The 27,931-nt window shown below is 46.6% G+C and overlaps 1 protein-coding gene across 2 annotated transcripts in view; it reads left to right on the top strand.

Annotated features, from left to right (window-relative positions):
* LOC136631350 (apolipoprotein A-I-like) overlaps positions 1-27,931 on the top strand; it is a 44,968-nt gene that overhangs the window by 10,690 nt on the left and 6,347 nt on the right. The window contains exons 1-2 of one of the 2 annotated variants that reach the window (XM_066605614.1): positions 22,099-22,157; positions 23,732-23,807. In XM_066605614.1, coding sequence (XP_066461711.1) covers positions 23,768-23,807 — 40 coding nt within the window. In that variant the 5' untranslated portion in view covers positions 22,099-22,157; positions 23,732-23,767. Of the gene's footprint in view, positions 1-22,098; positions 22,158-23,731; positions 23,808-27,931 lie in introns of those variants that run through there. The other variant, XM_066605615.1, reaches the window with a different exon arrangement.

The following is a 27,931-nucleotide window of genomic DNA, read 5'->3' as shown; positions in this document are numbered from 1 at the left end:
GGAGCAGGGCGAGTTTAGTGAAACAGATAGTTTCAAGGGGGGTCTGTAGTGGAAACCCAATATTTCTATATTTTGGACTTTGATCCTTTGGTAGTGGACATTAGTGAATTTGACATTCTGTATAACCAAATGTCATGTTTGCTTCTGTTCTTACATTTACGCAATATGCAATACATCCTCTTATGAAACTTCTGTTCTCAAAACGCTGACAAGATAATATATAGTATAAACACGTTACATTTTCCATCTATTTTGCAACTTTGGAAGACAGTATAACTCAGACATGGACAACCGCAGTCTGAAACAGCTACCGCAATAATTACTCAAGCAATTTTACTGGAAACGTATGCAAATAACATGGGAGGTCTATGCTATTACTAACTCATGATGTAACCCAATTATATCGAAGGAACCACACGTGGGCCTAAGACAACCCAGTCATTTCATCCACCACCTGATGGCCAATCACAGATGACCGGAGGATGGAAGAATTGCAAGATGCTTATCCAATAATTAAACAATACGTTGTATCTATGTAATCTTTTGACCTGCCCAGATGTTAAACTCTTAAAAGAGGCTACACGCCCAACATTAAAGTTAGAATTGAGGAAGCTATACATGCTGAACCTCGTGTCAGTGTGAAAACTTCTTATGCGCATTATCAATTCAGAATTAATATGGAGGGGTGTAAACATTCCAAATTGAGTAAGCCGTGGTTCCACAAAGGAAAGCCACGACAAAGCTGTTTTTGTTGATTCAAGTTATGTTAACTATAGATGTGTTTTGGTATTTATATTCCTGGACTGACACTAGATATACGTTATTACACTTAACAAATAGAGATGAGCGAACGTACTCGTCCGAGCTTGATGCTCGGGCAAATATTAGCGTGTTCGGGATGCTCGTTACTCGTAACGAGTACCACGCGATGTTCGAGTTACTTTCAGTTTCCTCTCTGAGACGTTAGCGCGCTTTTCTGGCCAATTGAAAGACAGGGAAGGCATTACAACTTCCCCCTGTGATGTTCCAGCCCTATACCACCCCCTGCTGTGAGTGGCTGGGGAGATCAGATGTCACCCGAGTATAAAAGTCGGCCCCTCCCGCGGCTCGCCTCAGATGCCTTGTGAGATAGCTGAGGGATAGTGCTGCTGGTGCCGGAGCTGCTGTAGGGAGAGCGTTAGGAGTTAGTGTAGGGTTCAAGAACCCCAATGGTCCTTCTTAGGGCCACCTCTAACAGTGTGCAGTAGTGTGGAGGCTGCAGTTAGCAGTGTTGCACTTTTTTTTTTTTTTCCAAATCGGCCGTGCAGAGCATTGCGCCCTGCAGTAATACTACAGGGACAGAATTGTGTAGGCAGGGCCAGAAGACATATTTTATTGATTGAATATACGCAGTGGGCCTTTCCTTGAAAAAAGAGGGAAAAACTTCTATTTGGCCTGCAGGCTTGCGCCAATTTATTTCCTGCCTGGGAAATCACCGCTCTGCTGTAGTTAATAACTCTGCAACACTGCAGTTCTGTGACACATTTGCAGGGCCACCACCACATATTTATTATTGATTGAATATACGCAGTGGGCCTTTCCTTTAAAAAAAAAGGGCAACTACTATTCTATTTGGCTTGCCTCTGACAGTCCTGAGCGTTCTGGGTACGTGTGTGCTGGGTGGAGAACGTAAACAAAAATCATACGCAGCCAGCTAAGTTTAACAGCAGGCTTGCGCCAATTTATTTCCTGCCTGGGAAATCACTGCTCTGCTGTAGTTAATAACTCTGCAACACTGCAGTTCTGTGACACATTTGCAGGGCCAGAAGACATATTTTATTGATTGAATATACGCAGTGGGCCTTTCCTTGAAAAAAAAGGGAAAAATTTCTATTTGGCCTGCAGGCTTGCGCCAATTTATTTCCTGCCTGGGAAATCAAATCACTGGTAATACAGCATGCTGAGGGGTAGGGGTAGGCCTAGAGGACGTGGACGTGGCCGAGGACGCGGAGGGCCAAGTGAGGGTGTGGGCACAGGCCGAACTCCTGATCCATATGTATCGCAGCCGACTGCTGCGCGATTAGGACAGAGGCACGTTTCTGGCGTCCCCACATTCATCACACAATTAATGGGTCCACGCGGGAGACCTTTATTAGAAAATGAGCAGTGTGAGCAGGTCCTGTCGTGGATGGCAGAAAGTGCTTCGAGCAACCTATCGTCCACCCACAGTTCTGCACCGTCCACTGCTGCAAATCCGAATCCTCTGTCTGCTGCTCCTCCTTCCTCCCAGCCTCCTCACTCCACTACAATGACACATGCTCAGGAGCGGGAAGACTCCCAGGAACTGTTCTCGGGCCCCTGCTCAGATTGGGCAGCAGTGGTTCCTCTCCCACCAGAGGAGTTTATCGTCACTGATGCCCAACCATTGGAAAGTTCCCGGGGTCCGGGGGATGAGGCTGGGGACTTCCGGCAACTGTCTCAAGACCTTTCAGTGGGTGAGGAGGACGATGACGATGAGACACAGTTGTCTATCGGTGAGGTAGTAGTAAGGGCAGTAAGTCCGAGGGAGGAGCGCACAGAGGATTCTGAGGAAGAGCAGCAGGACGATGAGGTGACTCACCCCACCTGGTGTGCAACGCCTACTCAGGACAGGTCTTCAGAGGGGGAGGCAAGGGCAGCAGCAGGGCAGGTTGCAAGAGGCAGTGTGGTGGCCAGGGGTAGAGGCAGGGCCAGACCGAATAATCCACCAACTGTTTCCCAAAGCGCACCCTCGCGCCATGCCACCCTGCAGAGGCCAAAGTGCTCTAAGGTCTGGCAGTTTTTCACAGAGACGCCTGACGACCGACGAACAGTGGTGTGCAACCTTTGTCGCGCCAAGATCAGCCGGGGAGCCACCACCAACAGCCTCACCACCACCAGCATGCGCAGACATATGATGGCCAAGCACCCCACAAGGTGGGATGAAGGCCGTTCACCGCCTCCGGTTTGCACTGCTGCCTCTCCCCCTGTGCCCCAACCTGCCACTGAGATCCAACTCCCCTCTGAGGACACAGGCAGTACCGTCTCCTGGCCTGCACCCACACCCTCACCTCCGCTGTCCTCGGCCCAATCCAGCAATGTCTTGCACCGCACCGTCCAGCCGTCGCTAGCGCAAGTGTTTGAGCGCAAGCGCAAGTACGCTGCCACGCACCCGCACGCTCAAGCGTTAACCGTCCACATAGCCAAATTTATCAGCCTTGAGATGCTGCCGTATAGGGTTGTGGAAACGGAGTCCTTCAAAAGTATGATGGCGGCGGCGGCCCCGCGCTACTCAGTTCCCAGTCGCCACTACTTTTCCCGATGTGCCGTCCCAGCCCTGCATGACCACGTCTCCCGCAACATTGTACGTGCCCTCACCAACGCGGTTACTGCCAAGGTCCACTTAACAACGGACACGTGGACAAGCACAGGCGGGCAGGGCCACTACATCTCCCTGACGGCACATTGGGTGAATTTAGTGGCTGGGACAGAGTCAGAGCTTGGGACCGCTCACGTCCTACCCACCCCCAGAATTGCGGGCCCCAGCTCGGTGGTGGTATCTGCGGCGGTGTATGCTTCCTCCACTAAAGCACCCTCCTCCACCTCCTCCTCCAACGCAACCTCTGTCTCGCAATCAAGATGTGTCAGCAGCAGCATGTCGCCAGCAGTAGGTGTCGCGCGGCGTGGCAGCACAGCGGTGGGCAAGCGTCAGCAGGCCGTGCTGAAACGACTCAGCTTAGGAGAGAAGAGGCACACGGCCCACGAACTGCTGCAGGGTCTGACAGAGCAGACCGACCGCTGGCTTGCGCCGCTGAGCCTCCAACCGGGCATGGTCGTGTGTGACAACGGCCGTAACCTGGTGGCGGCTCTGCAGCTCGGCAGCCTCACGCACGTGCCATGCCTGGCCCACGTCTTTAATTTGGTGGTTCAGCGCTTTCTGAAAAGCTACCCACGCTTGTCAGACCTGCTCGTAAAGGTGCGCCAGCTCTGCGCACATTTCCGCAAATCCCACACGGACGCTGCCACCCTGCGCACCCTGCAACATCGGTTTAATCTGCCAGTGCACCGACTGCTGTGCGACGTGCCCACACGGTGGAACTCTACACTCCACATGTTGGCCAGGCTCTATGAGCAGCGTAGAGCTATAGTGGAATACCAACTCCAACATGGGCGGCGCAGTGGGAGTCAGCCTCCTCAATTATTTTCAGAAGAGTGGGCCTGGTTGGCAGACATCTGCCAGGTCCTTCGAAACTTTGAGCAGTCTGCCCAGGTGGTGAGCGGCGATGCTGCAATCATTAGCGTCACCATTCCTCTGCTATGCATCTTGAGAAGTTCCCTGCAAAGCATAAAGGCAGACGCTCGGCGTACAGAAACAGAGCCGGGGGAAGACAGTATGTCGCTGGATAGTCAAAGCACCCTCCTGTCTATATCTCAGCGCGTTCAGGAGGAGGAGGAGGAGCATGAGGAGGATGAGGAGGAGGGGGAAGAGACGGCTTGGCCCACTGCTGACGGTACCCATGCTGCTTGCCTGTCATCCTTTCAGCGTGTATGGCCGGAGGAGGAGGAGGAGGAGGATCCTGAAAGTGATCTTCCTAGTGAAGACAGCCATGTGTTGCGTACAGGTACCCTGTCACACATGGCTGACTTCATGTTAGGATGCCTTTCTCATGACCCTCGCGTTACACGCATTCTGGCCACTACGGATTACTGGGTGTACACACTGCTCGACCCACGTATAAGGAGAACCTTTCCCCTCTCATTCCCGAAGAGGAAAGGGGTTCGAGAGTGTTGCTATACCACAGGACCCTGGCGGACAAGCTGATGGTAAAATTCCCATCCGACAGCGCTAGTGGCAGAAGGCGCAGTTCCGAGGGCCAGGTAGCAGGGGAGGTGCGGAGATCGAGCAGCATGTACAGCACAGGCAATGCAACAGTCTTTAAGGCCCTGGACAGCTTTATGGCTCCCCAGCAAGACTGTGTCACCGCTCCCCAGTCAAGGCTGAGTCGGCGGGAGCACTGTAAAAGGATGGTGAGGGAGTACGTAGCCGATTGCACGACCGTCCTCCGTGACGCCTCTGCCACCTACAACTACTGGGTGTCGAAGCTGGACACGTGGCCTGAACTCGCGCTGTATGCCCTGGAGGTGCTTGCTTGTCCTGCGGCTAGCGTCTTGTCAGAGAGGGTGTTTAGTGCGGCTGGGGGAATCATCACAGATAAGAGTACCCGCCTGTCAACCGACAGTGCCGACAGGCTAACACTCATCAAGATGAACAAAGCCTGGATTTCCCCAGACTTCTCTTCTCCACCAGCGGACAGCAGCGATACCTAAGCAATACGTAGGCTGCACCCGCGGATGGAAGCATCGTTCTCTCTCACCATCCAAAACGGGGACATTTCTGCTTCATCAATCTGTGTATAATATTCCTCCTCCTCCTCCTGCTCCTCCTCCTGAAACCTCACGTAATCACGCCGAACGGGCAATTTTTCTTAGGGCCACAAGGCTCACTCATATAATTTTTCTAAACAATTTTTATACGTTTCAATGCTCTTAAAAGCGTTGAAACTTTAACTTGAAGCAATTTTTCGTTAAACTGGGCTGCCTCCAGGCCTAGTTACCACTTAAGCCACATTAACCAAAGCGATTAATGGGTTTCACCTGCCCTCTTGGTTGGGCATGGGCAATTTTTTTGAGGTACATTACTACTGTTGGTACACCAATTTTTTGGGGCCCTCACCTACAGTGTAATCATAGTAATTTCTATGTTCTTCGCCTGCACTCATGGTACAGAAAGGTGTGTGGGGTTGGCCTACACTTTAGCTACATAAATGTAACTGGGGCCTTGTCTATACTGCAGCTACTGAAATGTGAAAGAGACTGTTATCTCCCTAAACTGCTGCAATGGGATTGTTTCTGGGGCCTGTCTTGAGTGCTACTATTACTGAAATGGAACTAAGACTGCGCTCCCCCTATACTGCTGCTAGTGATATGTTAGTGGGGCCTGTCCCTAATGGTACCGCTGAAATGTTAATAATTCTGGGCTCTGCCTATACCGCTGCTAATGGTATGTCACTGGGGTGTGGAAACAGAGGCTTCACAAAGACATGATGGCGGCGAGGCCATTTCCCACCAACGCTGTTACTGTTAAGGTGCATATAACCACGGACACGTGTAGAGGACACATAGTGCCTCCAAAACATTCCCCTCCTCCTCCAACAATGAAAACATACTTGGCAAATACCTTTGCATTGGTCCGTCTGGTGGCAGTCCAAGAATTTCACCTTTAGCGACACAACAAGAGAGCACCACCACCATCCCCCCGCCACGGCCCACTTAATCCTGGCCACATTCCGAAAACCAACTACATAAAACCGCGCTACCAGGTCCGCAGTCACCACCACATTACCACCAACGAGGTTACTGTTAAGGTACATATTACCAGTCAGACTGGGGCATGCAGTGTGGGCCGAAGCCCACCTGTATTAAGCACGACATTACCTCAGCTGTGATGGGCAATGCAATGGGATATTTTTATGTACCGCCGGTGGCTTCCTGGCACCCACCCATGCTGTGGGTCCACAGGGAATTATAAATGCATCTGTTTCCACTTCTAAAGAACCCCAGTCAGACTGGGGCATGCAGTGTGGGCCGAAGCCCACCTGCATTAAGCACGACATTACTACCTCAGCTGTGTTGGGCACTGCAATGGGATATTTTTATGTACCGCCGGTGGCTTCCTGGCACCCACCCATGCTGTGGGTCCACAGGGAGTTGTTACTACATCTGTCCACTTGTAAAGAACCCCAGTCTGACTGGGGCATGCAGTGTGGGCCGAAGCCCACCTGTATTAAGCACGACATTACTACCTCAGCTGTGTTGGGCAATGCAATGGGATATTTTTATGTACCGCCGGTGGGTTCCAGGGAGCCACCCATGCTGTAGGTGCACACGGAGTTTAACCTACATCTGTCCACTTGTAAAGAACCCCAGTCTGACTGGGGCATGCAGTGTGGGCCGAAGCCCACCTGTATTAAGCACGACATTACCTCAGCTGTGATGGGCAATGCAATGGGATATTTTTATGTACCGCCGGTGGCTTCCTGGCACCCACCCATGCTGTGGGTCCACAGGGAATTATGAATGCTTCTGTTTCCACTTCTAAGGAACCCCAGTCTGACTGGGGCATGCAGTGTGGGCCAAAGCCCACCTGCATTAAACATGACATTACTACCTCAGCTGTGATGGGCACTGCAATGGGATATTTTTATGTACCGCCGGTGGGTTCCAGGGAGCCACCCATGCTGTCGGTCCACAGGGACTTCACAATAGGGAGTTGTACCTGCCTGTGTCTATGAATTAAAAAGCCCGGTCTGACTGGGGCATGCAGACACCTTGACAGAATGAATAGTGTGTGGCACATAGGTTCCCCATTGCTATGCCCACGTGTACAGCTCCTGATGGCGGAGGCAAATGATTATATTTCTCATTGCTTCTGTACAGCATTGTGGGCTATCGCCCCGCCCCTTTTAAAGAGGGTCGCTGCCTAGCCGTGCCAACCCTCTGCAGTGTGTGCCTGCTTTTCCTCTGGCAGACGCACTTATAAATAGACATGAGGGTGGCGTGGCATGAGGGCAGCTGAAGGCTGGGCAGGGACAGTTTGGTGTGCGCTGTGGACACTGGGTCGTGGGGGGGGGGGGTTTGGTCAGCATGTAACCCAGGAGAAGTGGCAGCGGAGTGTCATGCAGGCAGTGATTGTGCTTTGTTGGAGGTAGTGTGGTGCTTAGCTAAGGTATGCATTGCTAATGAGGGCTTTTCAGAAGTAAAAGTTGTTGGGAGGGGGGGGGCCCACTCTTGCCGCTATTGTGGCTTAATAGTGGGACCTGTGAACTTGATATGCAGCCCAACATGTAGCCCCTCGCCTGCCCTATCCGTTGCTGTGTCGTTCCCATCACTTTCTTGAATTGCCCAGATTTTCACACATGAAAACCTTAGCGAGCATCGGCGAAATACAAAAATGCTCGGGTCGCCCATTGACTTCAATGGGGTTCGTTACTCGAAACGAACCCCCGAGCATCGCGATAATTTCGTCCCGAGTAACGAGCACCCGAGCATTTTGGTGCTCGCTCATCTCTATTAACAAACGATAACAGTACAAAGATGTATTATCCTACTATACAAACTGGTAAACATAAATGTCATTGAAATGTATGACTTGGAATGTGCGAGGACTAGGCACCTCAGCAAAAAGATCAGCGGTATTTTCCCACATCAGACAATACAACCCACACATCATTGGTTTACATGAGACGCACCTAATTCCAGACAAGACAGACTATCTCAAAAAGTCATGGATTCAGTGGTCCTGCCATTCTCTACACACCTCCTACTCTAGGGGCGTTTCTCTTTTGGTCCATCGTACTTTACGATGGAACCCGATAAACACCCGTAGAGACCCAGAGGGCCGATTTGTTTTCGTGTACGCCGAAATCAATGCCAAACAATACGTTATCTTATGCATCTATCCCCCTCCGCATGATAACATACATGTACTACAAGCGGCGGTCATGTTCGCCCACCAATACCCGCTAGCGGAAATTATATGCATGGGAGACTTCAATCAAGTTATGGACCCAGTAAAAGATAGATTCACCATACAACAAACATCCCTAGCCACGCGTGAATCCCCAATGAAACAGATGTTCGATGGGGTAGGATGGATTGACTTATGGCGCTTTAAACACCCAGAAGCCTACGAATACACATGCCACTCACCAGGTAGAGGATCCCTCTCCCGGATAGATTAAATATTTGGATCACCAACACTTACTCCATACTTAACATCAATAATACATGGTCCCAGAGGAACATCGGATCACAACCCGATCCTGCTCACATTACAATTTCCAGGACAATATTTCACTCCCACTTGGAAGCTCAATCCCTTCTGGTTGAAGCTGCTGGGAACACAGGACAGAATCCCAGACCAAATAAATACATTTCGTCAAATACATGAAGAATAAACGCGAGAAACACTAAAGTGGGATACGATGAAGGCATATCTTAGAGGCTGCTTTAGATCAGCAATAACATACATTAAGAGAACAACTTCACAAGCGGATCTTCTGATAGAACAGCAAGTAGCGGACGCTGAAAAGCAATATACTACAAACCCCACAGACACTAACAAAACGCAATGGCTAGGACTGATTCGCCAGTACAAACACCAGCTACACGTAAAAACTGAAAGGAAACTTTTCTTTACTAAACAATATTTCTTTGAAATGGGCAATCAGTCCAGCCATTTATTGGCTAATCTAGTTAAACAGAATGGACAATCTAACTCAGTACTTAAAATCAAAACGACAGATGGCCAGCTGCTGACAGAGGTCCAATCCATTGTAACAAGATTCAAAGAATACTACACTAATCTGTACACCTCCTCAAATAGCAAGTCAGTAACTGATAATTTAGAATATTTGGAAAATATAACCTTCCCAACCCTTACGACAGAACAGGTGGAGCTACTAGAGGCCCCAATTGACATAGAGGAAGTTCAACAAGCTATAGAAGAAATGTCATTAAACAAATCCCCCGGACCGGATTGCATCCCTTTAGAAGCGTACCGGAAGTATGCAGGTCAATTAACACCAATTTTACACGATGTTCTGCAGTGGGGATATAATGAAAACTCTCTTCTGCCCTCATTTTATGAGGCATCAATAATAGTGCTGATAAAACCAGGCAAAGACCCAACTGAATGCGATTCATATAGACCTATATCATTGCTCAACGTGGATTATAAAATCCTGACCAAAATATTAGCTACTAGGCTAAATAGAGTAATATTATCTATAATCCAAGAGGATCAAACAGGGTTCATGCCCGGGAAATCGACCACGATTAACATACGTAGGACGCAGACAATAGTACAATTAGGCGGAAAATATAATAAACCCTGGGCAATAGCGTCTTTAGATACAAAGAAGGCATTCGATTCATTGGAATGGAATTTTTTAGAAACTTGCTTGACCCGTTTTGGCTTCGGGCCGCGATTCCTAAAATGGATCAAGCTATTATATAAGTCACCCATGGCAAACGTAATAGTTAACGGTATACCATCAATGAAATTCCCACTATCACGGGGAACACGCCAGGGATGTCCACTATCCCCAGCTCTATTTGCGATAGCAATAGAAGCACTAGCCATCCGCCTACGTAATGCCCCTGATGTGACTGGAGTGCAATGGGAGGGCAGAGAAAGTAAAATTGGACTATATGCAGACGATATGATTTTATATCTCTGCAACCCTGAACACTCATTCCCACAAGCCCTAGAAATAATAAACTGTTTCTCCAAATACTCCGGATTATATATAAACTGGACCAAGTCAGCCATAATGCATACAGACAAAGACTCCGTCATGATCCCATGTGTACTCTCCAGTGGACTACTGGAAGTAACAAAATTCAAATACCTAGGAGTCAATATAGTACAGGATCATGAAAACACCCTAGGTGAAAATATAGATCCGCTATATGACTCAATAAGCACTAAAGTAAAGGTTTGGTCCAGACTTCCTCTCTCGGTAGCCGGGCGAGTAAATTTGATAAAAATGGTGATTCAGCCCAAGTGCCTGTATTCCCTACAACATATACCGGTTAAAGTACCAGAAAAATTCTTTCAAACATTAAACTCCCTGATTATTCGCTTTATTTGGGGCCAGTCCAGATCTAAACTGGGACTTGCTAAACTGCAAAGATCTAAGGAACAGGCGGGAATGGCACTACCTAATTTCAAATTATATTACCTATCGAGCCAACTACGAAACCTCCGTTCCTGGTTCACCAGGGGGGAGTTACCACTGACGGACTATTATTTAGCTAGCGAGGTAGCAGGACAAAACTTGATTGGATTCCTGGAACATCCAGAATACACAAAACCATCTAAATTACTACCCATACATCGACTAGCCCAATCAGTGTGGCGTGTGGCCAAGGAGATCCAGCAATTCACTGACATAATGACTGACACCCCTCTGTGGGAAAACCCCACTCTGCCATCACTAAAATCACTACAAGATATTAGATATTGGACTTCTTTGGGAATACAGGTGTTGGGAGACATATACGAGGACAATGTAATGCTAACTTACATACAATTACGGGAAAAACTACAAATGCCGAAATTACAACTATTTAGATACTTCCAATTGAGACACGCCCTAAATGCCCAATTTCCACCAGAAACGGTTAGAATCTCTAAGTATCCAATAGTGGGCGTCCTCAGGACACAGGGACCCAAAGAACTGATATCAATTCTTTACACGCACTTACTATCAGCCAAAATGGATCATGAGCCATTATTAGTCTATGACAAATGGAAAATTAATATCCCTACTCTGACAATAGAGGACTGGCAGGAAGCGATGGAGTCGCATCTATTAGTGTCACCGGCAGTTAATAATGAAATGATACAATTATACGTGATACACCAGGCATATCTTACACCAGTCCAATTGAATAAAATGGGCAGAACAGACACAGCAACATGCCACAGATGTCATCAACCGAATGCTGACTTTTGGCACCTACTATGGGAATGTTATCATATAAAGAAATTCTGGGAAGAGATATTTAATACCCTGTCTTCGCTCCTGCCGACCCCACTGGTCATGGACCCCAAAATAGCAATATTTGGACTGATAGACGAAGAAGAGTGGACACACTACAATAAAATATTCATCAGAGAAATCTTATTTATAGCCAGAAAAACCATAGCCATGAGATGGATGGCAACGAGACCGCCCTCCATCTCACAATGGAAAAAGTTAGCTGACACTATAATAACATATGAAAAGGTGATTTACCAACACAGAGGATGTCCAGACAAATTTGAAAATGTGTGGGGTGAATGGCTAGACTCGCACAACACATTATAAGTCAAGCAGGTACAGGTTAGATATCTAGTTGAAAAAGAGGAAGAAATTCATACACAACGAACCAAACGCACTAACAGTTTTATTTTATTCTCTCAAATGTTAAAAGTTAATATGGAAAACGTTATGTAACCATAAAGTGATATAAGATGCAGAACAAATGAAAATTGTATACAGAACTGAATGTAATATTTGTTTTACAATCTGTCAATAAACGAAGTTAAAAAAAACAAAAAACTCCAAAAACCATAATACGCACATCCAAAAATTAGACCTGATGGCAAATAAGTGACAGTAAATTTTAGTTCTTCAAAAATGCCATTAAGCTCATGATGGAATTCCAAGAGTTCGCTCTCAGTTCCTGTCCAGATGAAGAAGATATAATCTATATACCTCCACCAAACCTGGACCTTGGTCCAGGATGGGCAGGTAGAAACATCCATCTCCTACACTCGAGTCATAAAAAGGTTGGCATACGTGGGGGCCACATTGCTCCCTATTGAAGTGCCACGCCTTTGTTGGTAAAATGCGTCATCATACAAAAAAAATGCTTTTACGTAGAGCATTCTCTAGATGAGCAAGAGGAAACTCAAAGCGTGAATTAGTCAGCTTAGATTCAATGAGGTGGTCTCTAGTGGCCTGTAGCCCTCTATGATGTTCAATATTTGTATAAAGAGAGACCACATTGAATGAACCCAGCAGGCACCCCTCCATAACCGAGAAATTTCTAATCTTTAACAAAAAACCTGTAGTATTTTTAATGTGAGATTTCGCTTGTGTGACAAAATCCCTCAGTATCCTGTCTAAAAATTTGGATGAGCTACTGAATAGCAAATCTCTTCCCGAGACAACAGGACGTCCAGGGGGGTGGGAGAGGACCCTATGTTTCTTGGGAAAAAGAGTACAAAATCGGCACCCTAGTAAATTTAGGGTACAGATAATCCTGTAATTTCATGTCAATAATGCCTGAGGTAACGGCATCGTTCAAAACATTCCATAATTCTGCTTGATGTTTAAGTGTAGGGTCAACACTCAAAGGCTCATATAAAGCAGAATCCTGCAATTGAGAAAGGAATTTTCAACTTCGAGATGTCACTCTGTATCAGTTTTTCAAAGGTGTCTATGGCAGGAAAATTACCAGATGAAACACACGAACTTTTGCTGTGCAGTCCAACATCCCTCGAGGCAAAGCCCTCACGGGGGTTGGACTGCGCAGCAACCGTCACAGCAGCATTAGAGACAGTGGAAAAATGTGCCCTTAATTTGAGATTTCTGATGACTCTCCAACAAGCAAGATCAAGAGAAAAACAGTTATTGGAACCTAGCAGTACAAGAGACCTCTTAAAAGAGCCTTTATTTGTAAATCAGTCAAGGTTTTGGAGGAGATGTTGACAACAAGGGAGTCATTACTTATTGTTGATTCTTCTTGCGTGTCCCAGATCTTGTCTGGACACTCAGACCTCCTCTTGTGCGACCTCCCATGTTTTCTGCCTCCCCTTCGTAGCTTACCCCGGTGATAGGCTTGTCTCTCATGGCCATTGGGGGACGTCTATCTATAAAAGGCACATCCCGTTCCGACATGGTGCCATGTGTGGGCTTATCCGTGGAGTTGGATAGTGCAGATGGCAAATAACGTTGAGCACTGGTCCTCCGGTGCCGATTATATCTTTGTCAATGTGGGAGTGGTCCCTTTTTGGGGGGCAGGAATCCATGACCACCCGGTTGCCAATTTTAAATATGTCCATTCTTAAAGTCTTCAGCATCCAGATGCCACTTAGGCTTTTTTGTCGTCTCAATCTCTTCTCTAAATCTCTTCAAGGAAATATCAAGCATCTTAGTATAGCCTACGAAATCTTCTTCTGTCAATAGAACACGCAGTTACTTCTTCAAGTCGCCAACTACTTTTGTCTGTTCAGATATCTCGATATGCAGAAATTCGAGGTTAAGGAGAATCAAATCAAAGGCGTACTTATTTGAAATACTGATAAATGTATTGCAAAAGTCCACATTATTAGGCAAAACAGTAGGTCTCACGTGGGGTCTAAGCCCCATGGGAATACGGGCCACAGAATAATATTCCTTTAAAGTTATTGCATGCAAGCGAAGAGAGATCAGTTTCTTACTGCATGTTTCATACCTCACTTGTATGACATGGCAATTGGGTGTTGCAAGGAAAGAACCCTCAGAATATATACCAAATAAAATATGTTGTGCATCAGCCTCAGTGTAGGCAAACACAGTGTGATAACCCAATGTTCCTACTTCCAGGTGTAACGTCAGTTCAAGGCTCCCGGCGAGTGCCCGCTAGCTGAAGTCCATAGAGTTAGACCACAAACAAAACAGTAGGTCAGCAGCACACCTGGAATCCAATAGCAGGGGGAGCAATGCGATGTGCACACATTCACTCATGGATCCGGACTTCCCAAGATCCTCCACGGCAAAGTACACAAAAGTTCACATGGAAAGCAGCACAAAAGGGAATCCTTCAAAAGCTCTGCATAAAATCAGGATGTAAGCTTTCTTGCAGTAAATCCACTGGTTACAGATACATGATAAGCTGATGCGGTCTTTATCAAGCTAACTAACCCTGAAACGTTGCTTATCATGTATCTGTAACCAGTGGATTTACTGCAATAAATCTTTCATCGTGATTTTATGGAGAAATTTTGAAAGATTCCCTTTTGTGCTGCCAAAGCGATATATGGCGTCTGAGCGGAGACGTGCCAAAGTGGGGGAGACCACAGGTAAACTAGATGGATATCATGGGAGGCTCTGCGATCACTCCCTACAATGGCGACAAAGGGCCTGGCTCGATTGCACACAGTGGCAAAAGGTTTACTACAATTAGCAATTATCAACGGTACTTTGTCTCTAAGAGTTAATGAAGAAATAAATGACATGAGTCCTGGTAGCTTTGATTTACAAACTGGAGGTACTCAGTTTACTTTAGCTTTTTGGGAAAATGGTAGAAAGAAAAATGACCCCAGCGCTCGCTGGAGAAAAATTCCAATATGTATGGAAATAACTAGTTTATTTTGCAACGCGTTTCAGCCACTGCACGTGGCCTTTTTCAAGCATAAAAGTCATTCATACGCAAACAGTATATATAAGTAAAACAAAACTTACAATGAAGAAGTTCATAGGTGCCTGCTGTAGCTGTGCATGTGTCCTCAGGCAGCGGCAATTTTGGAGGCGGGGACAGCTGTGAATTACACACCCCCTCATAAAACTTTTGTTCCATAAGCAGAGATTCATATATATATCCCCCTATCACTAGAGGATGATCCCTCTCCAACATAGATACCCTCATAGGGTGCAAGTTTGTAATATAATCATATAATAAACATTAGCAGTATAGCTAAAGGATTCATGTGTCATGTGACATATGGACACATGATTAAACTGTGTGCCGACCCTCTGAGATAACAAAAACTCCACTTTTACTATGGACCCTGAGGAGAGGTCATGTGATCTGCATCTCCGGCGTGCATGACGCCGGCATCATTATGTCATGCATCATAGCGCTTACAGTGAGAGAGGAGGCAAAGTACTCACCAAGCCCTAGGTCACCACGCTCCCAGGAGATGCAGATCACATGACCTCTCCTCAGGGTCCATAGTAAAAGTGAAGTTTTTGTTATCTCAGAGGGTCGGCACACAGTTTAATCATATGTCCATATGTCACATGACACATGAATCCTTTAGCTATACTGCTAATGTTTATTATATGATTATATTACAAACTTGCACCCTATGAGGGTATCTATGTTGGAGAGGGATCATCCTCTAGTGATAGGGGGATATATATATGAATCTCTGCTTATGGAACAAAAGTTTTATGAGGGGGTGTGTAATTCACAGCTGTCCCCGCCTCCAAAATGGCCACTGCCTGAGGACACATGCACAGCTACAGCAGGCACCTATGAACTTCTTCATTGTAAGTTTTGTTTTACTTATATATACTGTTTGCATATGAATGACTTTTATGCTTGAAAAAGGCCACGTGCAGTGGCTGAAACGCGTTGCAAAATAAACTAGTTATTTCCATACATATTGGAATTTTTCTCCAGCGAGCGCTGGGGTCATTTTTCTTTCTACCATTTTCCTGAAATTATTGGGTCTCCTCCTTGGGGCACTCAAGGAACCCTGCAGCTCTCCCAATCTGTGGATGTGGAGGAAGAATCTTCATCAAAAATTTTAAGGCGATTTTGGACCGAGAGGTGCTGGCAGGGCCTGTCTTGGCATAAGACCCTGCGCAGTACCGGGTAAGTCCTCATTTAATATCTTATATCTCACTATATATGACCACAGGAGCGCTACGCTGACCTCTGTATATTTCACTTTAGCTTTTTGGTAACGTTGAAAGTGAACTGTAAAGTTCAGTAGTAATGGCAGAGGTATTGCTTTGCATTTAGAATAACGATGACCCCCCTTTAGTTAACTTAAAGGGGCTTTTTCATAAAAAAAAAATTCTATACTTTCCCGTCAAGCTTCTGCTTCGGTGTCCCAGGTCACCTCACCGCACGCTGGCCATCTTGTTATGAAGCCGGTATTCCTCACATTCCTTCCGGCCGGGTCAGTGAAGGTCACGGTCTTGCGCGGTGGAGTTCACTGCCTAAGAAGGAATGCTGATCTATTGCAGAGACAGCTCACATGAGCAACATGAGTCACTTACAATAGCCAGCAGGAAGAAGACTGCCTGTGAATGTACGTAACCTCACAGGAAGCAGAAGAATCAGGCAGCTGAAGGTGAAGTGACCCCCTTCCCTGGACTGCAGGAGACAGGAGAAGATAGGGGAGGTGAAGATCAGAAAACTAGACTGACGGGGGAGGAATGGGTAGGTATAGAATTTTTTTTTTTAATGACAGGACCCCTTTAAGCAATTATCCTTTTAACACTTTATCTTACTTAACTGTAATTGTCCTTTAAGCAAATAACCTATATCAATACTCTAACTACCAGTATTCTGAGTGTAAGGAGGTGACAAGCAGCCAAATTACTCTGCCAGGTGCTTTGCCCCCTGCCTGTGATGCGGGCAGGAGGAGAGGGTGTCAGGTACCGTAAGTGCCAGAAAACCGAGGCTCCATTTTCTCTGTGACGTGGGCATTGATGGGACTGGTGTCACCACCCAGAAGATCTGGCCTCATGTAAGCAACAATGTAAGAGGCTAAGCCCAGTCCCCAGAGGAGGGCGTTCTAGGTGCTAAGCAGGCGCCATTTTGACATATATAAAGTGAGGTGTGACGCAGCAAGAAAAACAGTATAAGACAGTCATTGAAATGGTGGAAACTGTCTTAAAAGGTCGGTGACAGCAGCCATCTCCTCATGCTGAAGAGTGGCCAGAACTACCTAAAATGATGGAAGGGAGGCCCAGAGAGGAGGGGAAGGCCAGCAGAAACTGAGGGGCATGTAAACTCTGTGCTGTGGCCGCTGTGCAGGTGAAGAAAAATGGAAGAGAGTCATGGAAAGCAATAGAAGGTGGACGCTTCTGTGCATTTTAGATTAAGGCCTTGGTCAGAGAAAAAATGCACTCCTCACATACGCGGAAAACATGTGAATGGGCAAAGTTTTATATGCGCAGCGCATGAAACTTTGTCCGTTCACTGGAGCAGCTGCTCCACGAAGGTCCCCACATCACTGAACACTGACAGCACTGTCACAGTGTTCAGTGATGATAGGACTCCCTGCAGGAATGAAAGAATCCTCTGTCACAGCTGTGGCAGAGGAGCGCGATGCTATCACATTGCTTTCAATGGGGGTGGCGCTGCTGCCGAGCGGTATGAAGGCAACCCCTGAATGGCTGAGTGCTGCTTCTGATTGGTCACAGCGTTATTAATGCAAGTTGGCATTAATAGCATATTCTGTGAAGAGTGAGGTCATAAGTAATGGCCAAATCATGGGCAAAAAGTACATTGATGTGCATTTTTATTGCAAAGCCACGGTTTTTAACTTGATTTTTAATGTCTATGTGGTTTTGCGGGAATGGCGAAAAAACCATGTGTATATTAACAGTCAATTAGAAAATTATCGATTTGTAGTAAAACTGAATGTCAGCGTGCTTTTCGTCTGACCTCATCCCTAAGAAGGTTCCTTGTGGAAAGCAATCTGTGGCGAAAAGTATTCTGCTGCTTGGCCTTTTCCTTTGGCTGTTTCTGCCCAGGGGAGCCTCTCAGTACCCTGCCTATCAGGGAAGACACTGGGTTGCCTTCCAGTACACCTCAATGTTATCTCAGCCAGCCTATGCATCTATATAAATACATAAACTGGCCAGTTTATTATATGGACATGTAAGATGGCAGAGATGCCCCTTGTCTAATATCTGTATGTAGTGCAGTGAGTATACTTGGCTATAGCACTCGCTATTTCTGTCAGCCCCATTGACATGAATGGAGCGGCAGTGCACATGAGTAGCCAGTGATCAATTTAATGTGCCATGCCAACAGTCGGAACAGCGATCCAACCGTGAGCAGAAGGGGGGAAATAGAAACCCCCATTTTTAGGAATTGGTGGGGATCCCTGGGAAGTGGGTGAAAACTGGACAAAATGCCCCCTCTACAAAATACCCCTTTAAGTAGCCCCAAACAGGAAGCAAGATGACTTCTGTAAGAGGTACTATTGGCCATCTTGGTTAAGAGCAAGTTTAAGTGTAAATAGCAGCCTCCAGTGGTATGGACTAAAAAATGCAACACAATATTTTTAAGTATAAAAAAGCGGTTTCTAGTAAATGATTCCTGAAATAACAGAATGCTGGCAGAGTTAACATAGGGGTGGTCACTTCTGATCTCTTCCACCCTCTGCAGTTTTGGCAGCCGAGCGGAGGCCTTCTGGAGGAGACAGCGGGGATTAAGATGGTTTTGTCAACGGCAGCTCTACCATCCCTCCCTGGAGTATTTGGGCATGGCACAGCATGGTAGCGCACAGTGGTAAAATAACAGAAATCGTGGTAACCGCTTAATTTAGAGTGTTCACGTGATGCCAGTTCCTCTTAGAGTTGTGAAATAACCGAATCAAATAAAGAGTCAATAATCCATTCATTGGTTGAAACGGAGGTACATGGTTTACTTAACATGGATAACATTGGTTTTCTCTTTACAAGCTGCAACAGTCTTAGGTAACAACGGATCTGGACCCTTTTTCCCATTAGAGTTGCCAACCACCTTGTTAACACTCCATTCCATCAACACAATTGCCGTCAGTCTCAGTTATCTGACGGTGGATGCTTAAAAGAGAGCAAATGGACAGTCTCTTGTTCGTAGAACCCTCTCAACCTGAACCTAATGGGCACTCCAAACACATTTACTGATTCCTGACTTGTGCTCCAACTAAAAAGATGTGAAGTCCGTCCCGTTGCACCTGTCTGCGGCGCGCCCAGCCACATCCACAGAGGAGAAGACGGAAGACCCGCACACCCACGCAGAAGATCTATAATGTTCTCTTGCCACGGGCAGGGTGGGATTCCGCTGGGGGCTTCCGCCCACAGAATCCGATCCGCCCGTGGACATAAGGCCTTATTCCTTGAGGACCTGTTGAGTCATGTGACATTGTCTCTAAGAGTGCGTTCACACACAGCTAATTTGGAGTAGATTTTGTTGCGGATTCTGATGCAGATCTGCAGCACAAATTGAATTGAACATGATAAGGGAAAACTGCATGAAAATCAGACCAGCGGTTCTCCATGTTGTAAATGAACAAACAGACAGATGTTGCATTTTATAACCCTTGGAAATAATCTTATCTCCCGGGGACATCGCTGAACTGTGAATTGCAGTTTTATGGGACCAGCAGAAATCTTTTTTCACCAAGCGCCATCTAGAGGCAGCCAGAATTTTTACACCATGGAACACGGGATTCTGAAAAATGAATATGTGAATATGACGAATGGAGCTTCAACTGCTAAATTAATTTATGCTAAATGTAGGTATTTTCTATTAGCATAATAATAGCAACTCTTTAACTCCTCAAGTATGCAGCCTAGTTTGATACCTAATCACACGGCAATTTTTGTGGTTGGTTTCATCTCCAACGGGGGCATTGCTAGGGTCGTAAAAGATCGGATCACAAGTCCCCCGTAAGGGAAGATGAAACTTTAACTTTTTAAACTTTTTTTTTTTTACTTTTTAACTTTATATGATCACCGTTATCTGATGGATAACGGTGATCATGTGACTGGGAACCGCATACAGTGGTCCCCAGTCATATCTCCCTGCACTTGGCTATCTGTGACAGCTGGGTGCAGGGAGATTTTGAATTTGCTGGGCTCGCCGGCCTTCTGCACATGCTCGCCACATCTGCGCATGCGCAGAAACCAGTGGTTGGTCCCGAGACCGGCCGGAGGACATGATGGAAGGGGGGTGGGGGGGGGGGGGGTGAGGATTTTCACCTTCCTTCATGGATCCGATCCATGAGGGGAGGTGAAACTTTTCTTTTTTACACTTTTCTTCACTTTTCCGCGATCGCCGTTATCCATTGGATAACGGCGATCGCGGTACCGGGGACCACTCACCGCTGTCTCCGCTGACATCTCCTGCCTCCCGGCTACCTACAGGAGCCGGGAGCCAGAAGATTTTAAATTTCCCGGGCCTTCTGTGCATGCGACTGACGTAATGCCGCCTGGCGTGCATGCGCAGAAGGCCGGCTTCGAGGCCCGGAGGACCAGGACAGCGGGGAGCAGTGTGGCGGCCGGGGGTGAGTAATCTCAGCTGCCCCCATGGATCTGATCCATGAGGGAAGCTGAATCTTTAACTTTTTAAAAACTTTTTTCAACTTTTATGCGATCGGCGCTATCTATTGGATAGCGCCGATTGCATTGCTGGGGGGGACTGCCCGCAGCCCAGGATGACAGCTTCATGCTGTCGGCTACTTGCGGGCACCGACCGCATGGAGCTGTGACGTCCAGAGCCCACGTGGCTTTATTCTTTGCAGGACACATGTTTTTACGTCCTCAGAGAATAAAGCCCACTTGGGCAGGATGTAAAAGGCAATGGGCTGGTCACTAAGGGGTTAAGAAACGAATTGTTTGGTATTATACTCTCTTTTTGTTTTAACCTGCAAGAAAGAAGATGCTGTGCTACTTAGGGTTTGGGTAGGTGTAGTATTTTTTTATGCACATGTGTGGCTTCAGTGATTGGTCTTCCATTGTTAGCAACTGTATCAGCATCCTGCAGTTGAGTGCGGCACTCACATGGGTTTCATGGCACTTGGCTGGAGGTCTGAGGTATATGCCCTGGATCTCGAATGCTAGTGATGCCCCTGACTTCCACACTTTGAAAATAGTGGATGGAAAAGTACCTCCACATGGAAGGTGACTTGCTATAAATCAATGTCCGACAGGCCTTTTATCAGGCCTTGCAACATGACTAGGGATATAAGCCGAACCAAATTCTTCAAAAGAAGGAAAATACAATCATCTGCAGAAAGGCTGTTTCTGTGTGTTTGCCCCTAATGAATACTGGTTGCTGATTGGCTGGGTGAAAGGTCTTTAATGTGGGTCTGGGGAAACAGGGTTTCTCTTTTTGGATCTTGGCCATTTAATCCCTCAGATGTCATGGTCAATTGTGATTGCAGCATCTAAGAGACTGACAAAGGAGGACTCTCTTTGTCACTGTATCAGTCACCCATAATGAGCAAATCACTGGAGAGGTGATAGGTCGTCTTGGCAGCCAGAGGCCCAACAATGGTTTACAGTCCTGCTGTGGCTATGAATATACAGGGAATGGAATTATGGCCACGTATTATATGATCGATCAGAAGTTTGCATGTTCAAGTCCCCAACTGAGACGTAGAAAATAAATGCAAGCTGAATTTCTTATTTAAGAAACTATTGTAAAAGAATAAAATTATAAAAAATACATATTTAGTATTATTGCATCCATAATCCAAGATGAACACATTATTTATCCCACATGGTGAACACAAAAGAAAAAAAATAAGCCCAAAACTTTACATTAAAGAAATGCAGAAGTAGACTGTGTATGTGTCAAGAATCTCAAGATGATACCACTCCACTACCTGAGGTGGAATCCTCCCCTTATCTCATGGATTTTGCTCCTGCTCCCTCCTCTTAATCTTCACTCTGCACTCGTGTACTGTGCTATTGGTATTTTTGAACTTTGTATTAAACGTGTCTAAGTAATCTAATTGGATAGGTGCCCATCAGTCATAGAATCACTATATATGCCAGTCACTGAGCAACGACCGCTCACACTGCATCTTGGATGTTCGCAAAACTGTAAGTTACCTCTTTAGCTGAATATGGAGTTTATTTCCCACAGTGTAGAGATTTGCATATGTTAAAACTGAAATTACTCAACATAAGGGTTAAATTACATGTGAAGAAAAGTTGTGGATTTTTCTGGGGACTTGTTTATATTGTTTGTGGATTTATATTAATTCCAACCCATGTGCACTTACCCTAAGGGCTCTTTCCCACGGGCGCATATACAGTGACAGCGTTTTGATGTTTTTACTCCATATAAGCGCCTAAATGGGCTTTTTTCCGCGACCACAATCAGCATTTTTAGCGGAAAAAATACGCTGCACCCTGGAAAACTCTCTCTCTGCCAAAATCCTTGGGATGCCTTCCAGTGCCTATATAGAGGCACTAGTAAGCTTTTTACAGCGTTGGATGCTGCAAAAATGCCTTCCCCTCCCTCCTCTTTCCCAGCTCCCATGGGAGTCTATAGGACCCGTCGGCGTATATTAGCCAAAACACAGTTGCAGAACTATGTTTTGGCTGAGCGTATATGTGCCGGCTGCGTATATGTTCTTTTTTTTGTGCTGCCGGCATATTTACGCGCCACATATTCGCCCATGTGAACGGCTACATTGGAAATCAATGCTTCATATGGGTACCATATATGCACCCGGGCGTGAAAACGCAGCATATATGCGCTCGTTGGACTAAAGCCTAAGGGTGTGTTAACATGTTGATTTGCTGTGGATTTTGGTGCAGATCTGCAGCACATTTCAATCATTTGATTTTAATTTAAAGGGGTTGTCCCGCGCCGAAACGGGGTTTTTTTTTTCAATAGCCCCCCCGTTCGGCGCGAGACAAACCCGATGCAGGGGTTTAAAAAAAAAACCGCATAGTACTTACCCGAATCCCCGCGCTCCGGTGACTTCTTACTTACCTTGCGAAGATGGCCGCCGGGATCTTCACCCACGGTGGACCGCAGGTCTTCTCCCATGGTGCACCGTGGGCTCTGTGCGTTCCATTGCCGATTCCAGCCTCCTGATTGGCTGGAATCGGCACACGTGACGGGGCGGAGCTACGAGGAGCAGCTCTCCAGCACGAGCGGCCCCATTCAGAAGGGAGAAGACCGGACTGCGCAAGCGCGTCTAATCGGGAGATTAGACGCTGAAATTAGACGGCACCATGGAGACGAGGACGCTAGCAACGGAGCAGGTAAGTGAATAACTTCTGTATGGCTCATATTTAATGCACGATGTATATTACAAAGTGCATTAATATGGTCATACAGAAGTGCTGAACCCCACTTGCTTTCGCGGGACAACCCCTTTAATTGAAAGGGTGAAATCTGCCGCAGATCCACACTAAAATCTGAGACAAAATCTGCTGCACGCTAGCTATAATGTAATCGCACCCTAAAGAGAAACTTTATTAGTATACTAATAGATCCTAACCAAGGGTTAATTTGCTAACAAACCTATTGCTAGTAAAGCAATAAAGAATATGATAAGATGACAAACTACTTATGTGCGTTAGAAAGGTAAATAAATCTCCTCTGATACTATTTAGTTTTAGTACCTGTGAGTTATATCATCTTTATACATCTATTACAGGTTGCTTAATTGGCGTATCGAAGGGTCTGCCTAAGCATGAAAGCTTTGCTACTATCTGTAGCCCTGCTCCTCACAGGTATGATGACTCTTTGGACAGTTGTATGACTAATTTTACTGGGGCACACTTATCCTTCACCTTTGTATCGTCTTATGTAACTATTGACTAGCATTATTGTATTTGTACAGCCATCTTACTCTACGCAGGTCATAAAACCAGCTTGTATTTGATGTTAAGAAGAATCAATATTGTTAAAGGAATTGTCCAACTCAACAACCTCCATCCAAATGTCTGATCTTGTATGGTCATCTTGACTAGATGTCATGTAATGCTACATTTTACTTGCAGTATCCTCCACAGTAGAAATGTGAGGATTGGCTGTATTGCCCATCATTCCGAACAGCTGATCCCCCGGCGTTTCAGTAGTTGTACCCATAGCTTGCTTTATAGAAGGGCTTGTTGAGTTGTGGCAAACACTACGGTATTAGACAGATGTGGGTTGTAGAATTCTTTGACCATTGCCGACTAGGAACCCTGATATCTCCATTCAGCTTTTCCAAAAAGATATGAATACACTTTTATTAACATTGCTATTAGAGATGAGCAAGCACGCTTGTGTAAGGCAGATACTCGAGCGAGCATCAGTCTTCTCCAGTAACTGATTGCTCATCTGAGCAAATGCGGGGGGGGGGGGGGGGGAGGGAGGTGTGGCGGGGCAGGAGGGTGAGCGGGGGAGAGAGAAAGAGAGACATCTCACTCTCCCACCCACCGCCCCCCGCATTTGCTCGGACAAGTAATCAGTTACTCGAGTAGACCGATGCTCACTCAAGTATCTGCCTTAAACGAGCATGCTCGCTCATCTCTAATTGCTATAGATTACATACTTTGTCTCATTAATGGTTAGGTTTACTCAACACTAGCCCTGAACACTGAAATACAGTCTGTGGGCTGGTTGCACCAACCATGCTGTTGATCCAGGTTTACTTAGATAGCGATTAGCTGTTGAACTTGGTTTAAGGAATAAGTGTTGCAACAACACCTTCTGATATAAGATTTATAAAATGAAGTTAATTTGATTTGTGATCAAAGGTTGATCCTAGAAGAAATGTATCGCACACAGTGATTGGTTACTGTAGTCAAGTGATCTTCCCAGCATACATAGTGCTAATAAAAATATGTCCGCTACCAGCAGCAAATGTTGGTGTAATTTCACCACCCAGGAAAATCTCAGGCTTTCAGCCGAGTTTGCCATCTCGCATTTCGGCTGCTAAACTAACTTCAAATAGTTTGAACAGCCAAAACTTGGGGATCAGAATAAACCTAGATTTGAACATAGATCACGGGCTAAACCATGTTAATGCAACACTTTCCTACTTGATTTTCAATTAACTCTTGTTGAGATCAGATCAAAACTTTAGTGCAATGCGCCCTATGAACCATAAAAGCCCCGTATAACACTGTAAAGGGGTTTGGGTGAAGTTCTAGTTTGGTTTGAACTAGTTCAGACCAAACCAAACTTTTTGAAAAAGTTCAGTGAACTGGAAGAACGTTTCAAATGTTTGCTCATCACTACTCATCAAGGCAACCCATATGTAATTGGAAGATGGCACAGCAATCAGCTGATCTCAATAGTTCTAGCTTCTCTACCTCCTGGTGATCAGCATGGGACTAGAGATGAGCGAGCACCAAAATGCTCGGGTGCTCGTTACTCGGGACGAAATTATCGCGATGCTCGAGGGTTCGTTTCGAGTAACGAACCCCATTGAAGTCAATGGGCGACCCGAGCATTTTTGTATTTCGCCGATGCTCGCTAAGGTTTTCATGTGTGAAAATCTGGGCAATTCAAGAAAGTGATGGGAACGACACAGCAACGGATAGGGCAGGCGAGGGGCTACATGTTGGGCTGCATCTCAAGTTCACAGGTCCCACTATTAAGCCACAATAGCGGCAAGAGTGGGCCCCCCCCTCCCAAAAACGTTTACTTCTGAAAAGCCCTCATTAGCAATGCATACCTTAGCTAAGCACCACACTACCTCCAACAAAGCACAATCACTGCCTGCATGACACTCCACTGCCACTTCTCCTGGCTTACATGCTGCCCAACCGCCCCCCCTCCCCCCCACAGCGCACACCATAGTGTCCCTGCGCAGCCTTCAGCTGCCCTCATGCCACGCCACACTCATGTCTATTTTGAAGTGCGTCTGCCATGAGGAGGAACCGCAGGCACACACTGCAGAGGGTTGGCACGGCTAGGCAGCGACCCTCTTTAAAAGGGGCGGGGCGATAGCCCACAATGCTGTACAGAAGCAATGAGAAATAGAATCCTGTGCCACCGCCATCAGGAGCTGCACACGTGGGCATAGCAATGGGGAACCTATGTGCCACACACTATTCATTCTGTCAAGGTGTCTGCATGCCCCAGTCAGACCGCGTTTTTTAATTCATAGACACAGGCAGGTACAACTCCCTATTGTGAAGTCCCTGTGGACCGACAGCATGGGTGGCTCCCTGGAACCCACCGGCGGTACATAAAAATATCCCATTGCAGTGCCCATCACAGCTGAGGTAGTAATGTCATGTTTAATGCAGGTGGGCTTCGGCCCACACTGCATGCCCCAGTCTGACTGGGGTTCTTTACAAGTGGAAACAGATGCATTTATAATTCCTTGTGGACCCACAGGAGGGGTGGGTGCCAGGAAGCCACCGGCGGTACATAGAAATATCCCATTGCATTGCCCAACACAGCTGAGGTAGTAATGTTGTGCTTAATACAGGTGGGCTTCGGCCCACACTGCATGCCCCAGTCTGACTGGGGTTCTTTACAAGTGGACAGATGTAGGTTAAACTCCGTGTGCACCTACAGCATGGGTGGCTCCCTGGAACCCACCGGCGATACACAAAAATATCCCATTGCATTGCCCAACACAGCGGATGTAACGTCAGCTGTAATGCAGGTGGGCTAAAAATTCATTTGATTACATTGTAGGCGAGGGCCCACAAAAATTGCTGAATCAACAGTACTAATGTACATCAAAAAAATTGGCCATGGCCAACCAAGAGGGCAGGTGAAACCCATTAATCGCTTTGGTTAATGTGGCTTAAGTGGTAACTAGGCCTGGAGGCAGCCCAGTTTAACGAAAAATTGGTTCAAGTTAAAGTTTCAACGCTTTTAAGAGCATTGAAACATATAAAAATTGTTTGGAAAAATTATATGAGTGAGCCTTGTGGCCCTAAGAAAAATTGCCCGTTCAGCGTGATTACGTGAGGTTTCAGGACTAGGAGCAGGAGGAGGAGGAGGAGGAATATTAGACACAGATTGATGAAGCAGAAATGTCCCCGTTTTGGATGGTGAGAGAGAACGTAGCTTCCATTCGCGGGTGCAGCCTACGTATTGCTTACGTATCGCTGCTGTCCGCTGGTGGAGAAGAGAAGTCTGGGGAAATCCAGGCTTTGTTCATCTTGATTAGTGTAAGCCTGTCGGCACTGTCGGTTGACAGGTGGGTACGCTTATCCGTGATGATTCCCCCAGCCACACTAAACACACTCTCTGACAAGACGCTAGCCGCAGGACAAGCAAGCACCTCCAGGGCATACAGCGCGAGTTCAGGCCACGTGTCCAGCTTCGACACCCAGTAGTTGTAGGTGGCAGAGGCGTCACGGAGGATGGTCGTGCGATCGGCTACGTACTCCCTCACCATCCTTTTACAGTGCTCCCGCTGACTCAGCCTTGACTGGGGAGCGGTGACACAGTCTTGCTGGGGAGCCATAAAGCTGGCAAAGGCCTTGGAGAATGTTCCCCTGCCTGCGCTGTACATGCTGCCTGATCTCTGCGCCTCCCCTGCTACCTGGCCCTCGGAACTGCGCCTTCTGCCACTAGCGCTGTCGGATGGGAAGTTTACCATCAGTTTGTCCACCAGCGCCCTGTGGTATAGCATCATTCTCGAACCCCTTTCCTCTTCGGGAATGAGAGTGCAAAGGCTCTCCTTATACCGTGGATCGAGCAGTGTGTACACCCAGTAATCCGTAGTGGCCAGAATGCGTGTAACGCGAGGGTCACGAGAAAGGCATCCTAACATGAAGTCAGCCATGTGTGCCAGGGTACCTGTACGCAACACATGGCTGTCTTCACTAGGAAGATCACTTTCAGGATCCTCCTCCTCCTCCTCTTCCTCCTCCTCAGGCCATACACGCTGAAAGGATGA

The sequence above is a fragment of the Eleutherodactylus coqui genome, chromosome 6 (assembly GCF_035609145.1).
Source record: "Eleutherodactylus coqui strain aEleCoq1 chromosome 6, aEleCoq1.hap1, whole genome shotgun sequence".
NCBI classification, from domain to species: domain Eukaryota; kingdom Metazoa; phylum Chordata; class Amphibia; order Anura; family Eleutherodactylidae; genus Eleutherodactylus; species Eleutherodactylus coqui.
Note: the sequence above shows the minus strand (reverse complement) of the source record. Positions and strands in the feature narration are given on the sequence as shown.